General features: G+C 60.6%; 1 protein-coding gene across 1 annotated transcript; it reads right to left on the minus strand.

Moving 5' to 3' along the window:
• Positions 1–293: 293 nt before the first annotated feature.
• On the minus strand, positions 294–1,796 carry LOC144226844 (melanoma-associated antigen 8-like; the record flags this gene model as incomplete). The annotated part of the gene is made up of 1 exon (XM_077758356.1): positions 294–1,796. A coding segment is annotated over one exon (999 nt), but the record flags the coding sequence as incomplete, so codon positions are not given.
• Positions 1,797–2,397: the final 601 nt, after the last annotated feature.

Here is a 2,397-nt window from a genome sequence, read left to right on the forward strand (position 1 = left end):
ACTGGTTCTGCTCAACTCCGGGTCCCCTCTCCACCTTCCCAGAGGACCGCAGCTCCTAGACAGTCACGTACGGGAGGGGCGTGTCCTGCCTCTCCTAGGGTCCTCACGGCTAACACAGGGCCCTTCTGAGAGCGAGCAGAGCTCAGCAAATGTCTGGCAACATATGTCCCAGTGAGCCTGTGAGCAGGGGTCTTCTGTGCCCAGATGGAGTGGCTCCTCCTTTCTTGGAGAGTCAAGCCAATGCAGGCGACACATAGCTACGTCACTTGTACACAGACACGTGAGACAAGGGGTGAGAAGAAGCCAGAAAGAACAAACGGCCTCTGGTGTTTATTTCTCGCTTTCCTGACCCAGGCATGTTACTCCCAAGGTCTTCTGCGTTTCCAAACCATCCCTGTGCCCAGCCCATGCATCGCGATTCCCTTCCGGATCCCCAATGAGGATCTCTGCACCAAATGGCAAAACTCTGACTCTGGAACTGGAGAAGTACAAAGAACTGTGGCGTGGAGGACAGTCACACACACTGGGCCACAGAAGTTCCTTAACCCTTCTAACACAAGAACAACATCTGAAAGCTTCCTCGAGGAAACAACGATGGATTTCTGAGGCCTCCTAGACAGAGAACAAATGGAGCCACCCAAAGGTGCTGTTGGCCCCGCCATCCCCCAAGCAGCCCTGGCCCTCCAACTACTCACAGCGCCCAGCGCCCTCCCTGCTCCCAGGCACAGGGAAGAAGCGGCCTGGCCTCCTGCCCCGCAGGGGAGGCTGCTGGACCCCGGGACTGGCTGCCCCCTGGCTCACACCTGCTCTTTCTCATGGCTCCCAGCCTCTCGACACAAGAACAGGGAGGCCCCGGGCTTCCTGCTATTAACCGTGAGCATATGCTGCAGCACTTGCTCGCTGCTGGTCTCCGCGTGGGCCCTGGGGCCCCACAGGAACTCGTAGCGTGCGGGCTCGCTGCCGGGCACCTGCCGGTACTCCAGGTACCCTTCCTGCACCCAGACTTGGGTGAGCAGCTCCCTGGGCTCCCCATAGAATACGTGCTCCCTGCCATCATACACCCCCATGACCCTCACCGCTTCCCACAACTCCTCCTCAGGGGCACGGTCGTCTTCTAGGAGGATCACCCACAGGACCAGCACCAGGAGAGCCGTCTTGGGCATGCCCTTCCTACCACTCGGCATCCTATCGCAGCTGAGGCCCAGGATGGTGACCAGGACGTAGGAGTGCTCGCTGGGGTCCACTTCCTTCACGTCAACTCCAAAGACCAGCAGCAGGTACTGGCAGGCTTGGCTGAAGATCACGGGGAACTGGTCCTCGTCATCTTGGCTGATTGCCTTCAGCATCTCCGCCTGTGTGGTCGGCTGCTTGCTGCGATACTTGAGGAGCAGGAACAGCACCAGGCCAGCCACCTTTACGCGCACCATGTCGGGGAGCTGGGCCTGGGCCGCTGGCAGGGCCCCCCAGGTGATGGACCCCTCCTCATCGGGGCCGCCAGAGCCCTGGTCAGACTGGCTGCCTGGAGCACCTGCCATGGCACTGGCAGAGGGGCAGGCACTCTGAGGGCTTTGGGGAGGACTGAGGGACCTGGCAGCAGTGGACCCCTCCTCCAGGGGGACCAGGATCAGGAAAGAACAGGAGGAGGACAGGGAAGTAGAGGGTGAGGAGGGAGATGGCACCCCCCCCTCCTCCTCCTTCTTCTCCACCTTCTTCAACTCCTTCACCTTCTTCTTCTCCTCCTTCTTCTCCACCTCCTCCAACTCCTTCACCTTCTTCTTCTCCTCCTTCTTCTCCACCTCCTCAAACTTCTCCTTCTTCTCCTCCTCCTCCAACTCCTCCTTTTTTTCCTCCTGCTCCTCTAAGACTTTCTGCTCCTCCTCCCCCTCCAGCAGCCATGCATCCCATGGCAGCGGGGACTCTCTTGACTCTTCCTCAAGCTTACAGAGCCCACTCTTCTGCTTCTGGGGCATGATGTTTGTGAGAACCTGAGGAAAGATTAGGGGGATCCGCAGGGGGCAGCCCAGCCCACAGAGCCCGAGGAGCCAGGCCTGAGAGCGGGGCCGTGTTGGAGTTGGGGGCCAAGGGGCCCCCTCTGGGGTGGGATGGGCGAGCCCCCGGCTCCACACGCACAGCATGCACCTCACCTTGACAACTGGCGGGCACCAGTCTGCACCTCCTCTGCTCTGTGACCTCACAGGATTCCTGCCTCAGACCAGGGCCTCAACTCCAAAGCTGGTAGCCCCTGGAAGACAGAGGGAGGGAGGGGGCACCTCAGGGTGGGGGGTTTAGGCTCTAAGCACCACCCTGGGTTCAAACCCCACACCCCCAGGGCTGCCAGGAGATTCTGGGTCGCACTCTGTGCGGTGCCCCACAAATCCGGCCTGGGCCTTCCCCTAC

This window comes from Crocuta crocuta, unplaced genomic scaffold, assembly GCF_008692635.1.
Source record: "Crocuta crocuta isolate KB4526 unplaced genomic scaffold, BGI_CrCroc_1.0 scaffold1103, whole genome shotgun sequence".
In the NCBI taxonomy this organism is placed as follows: Eukaryota; Metazoa; Chordata; class Mammalia; order Carnivora; family Hyaenidae; genus Crocuta; species Crocuta crocuta.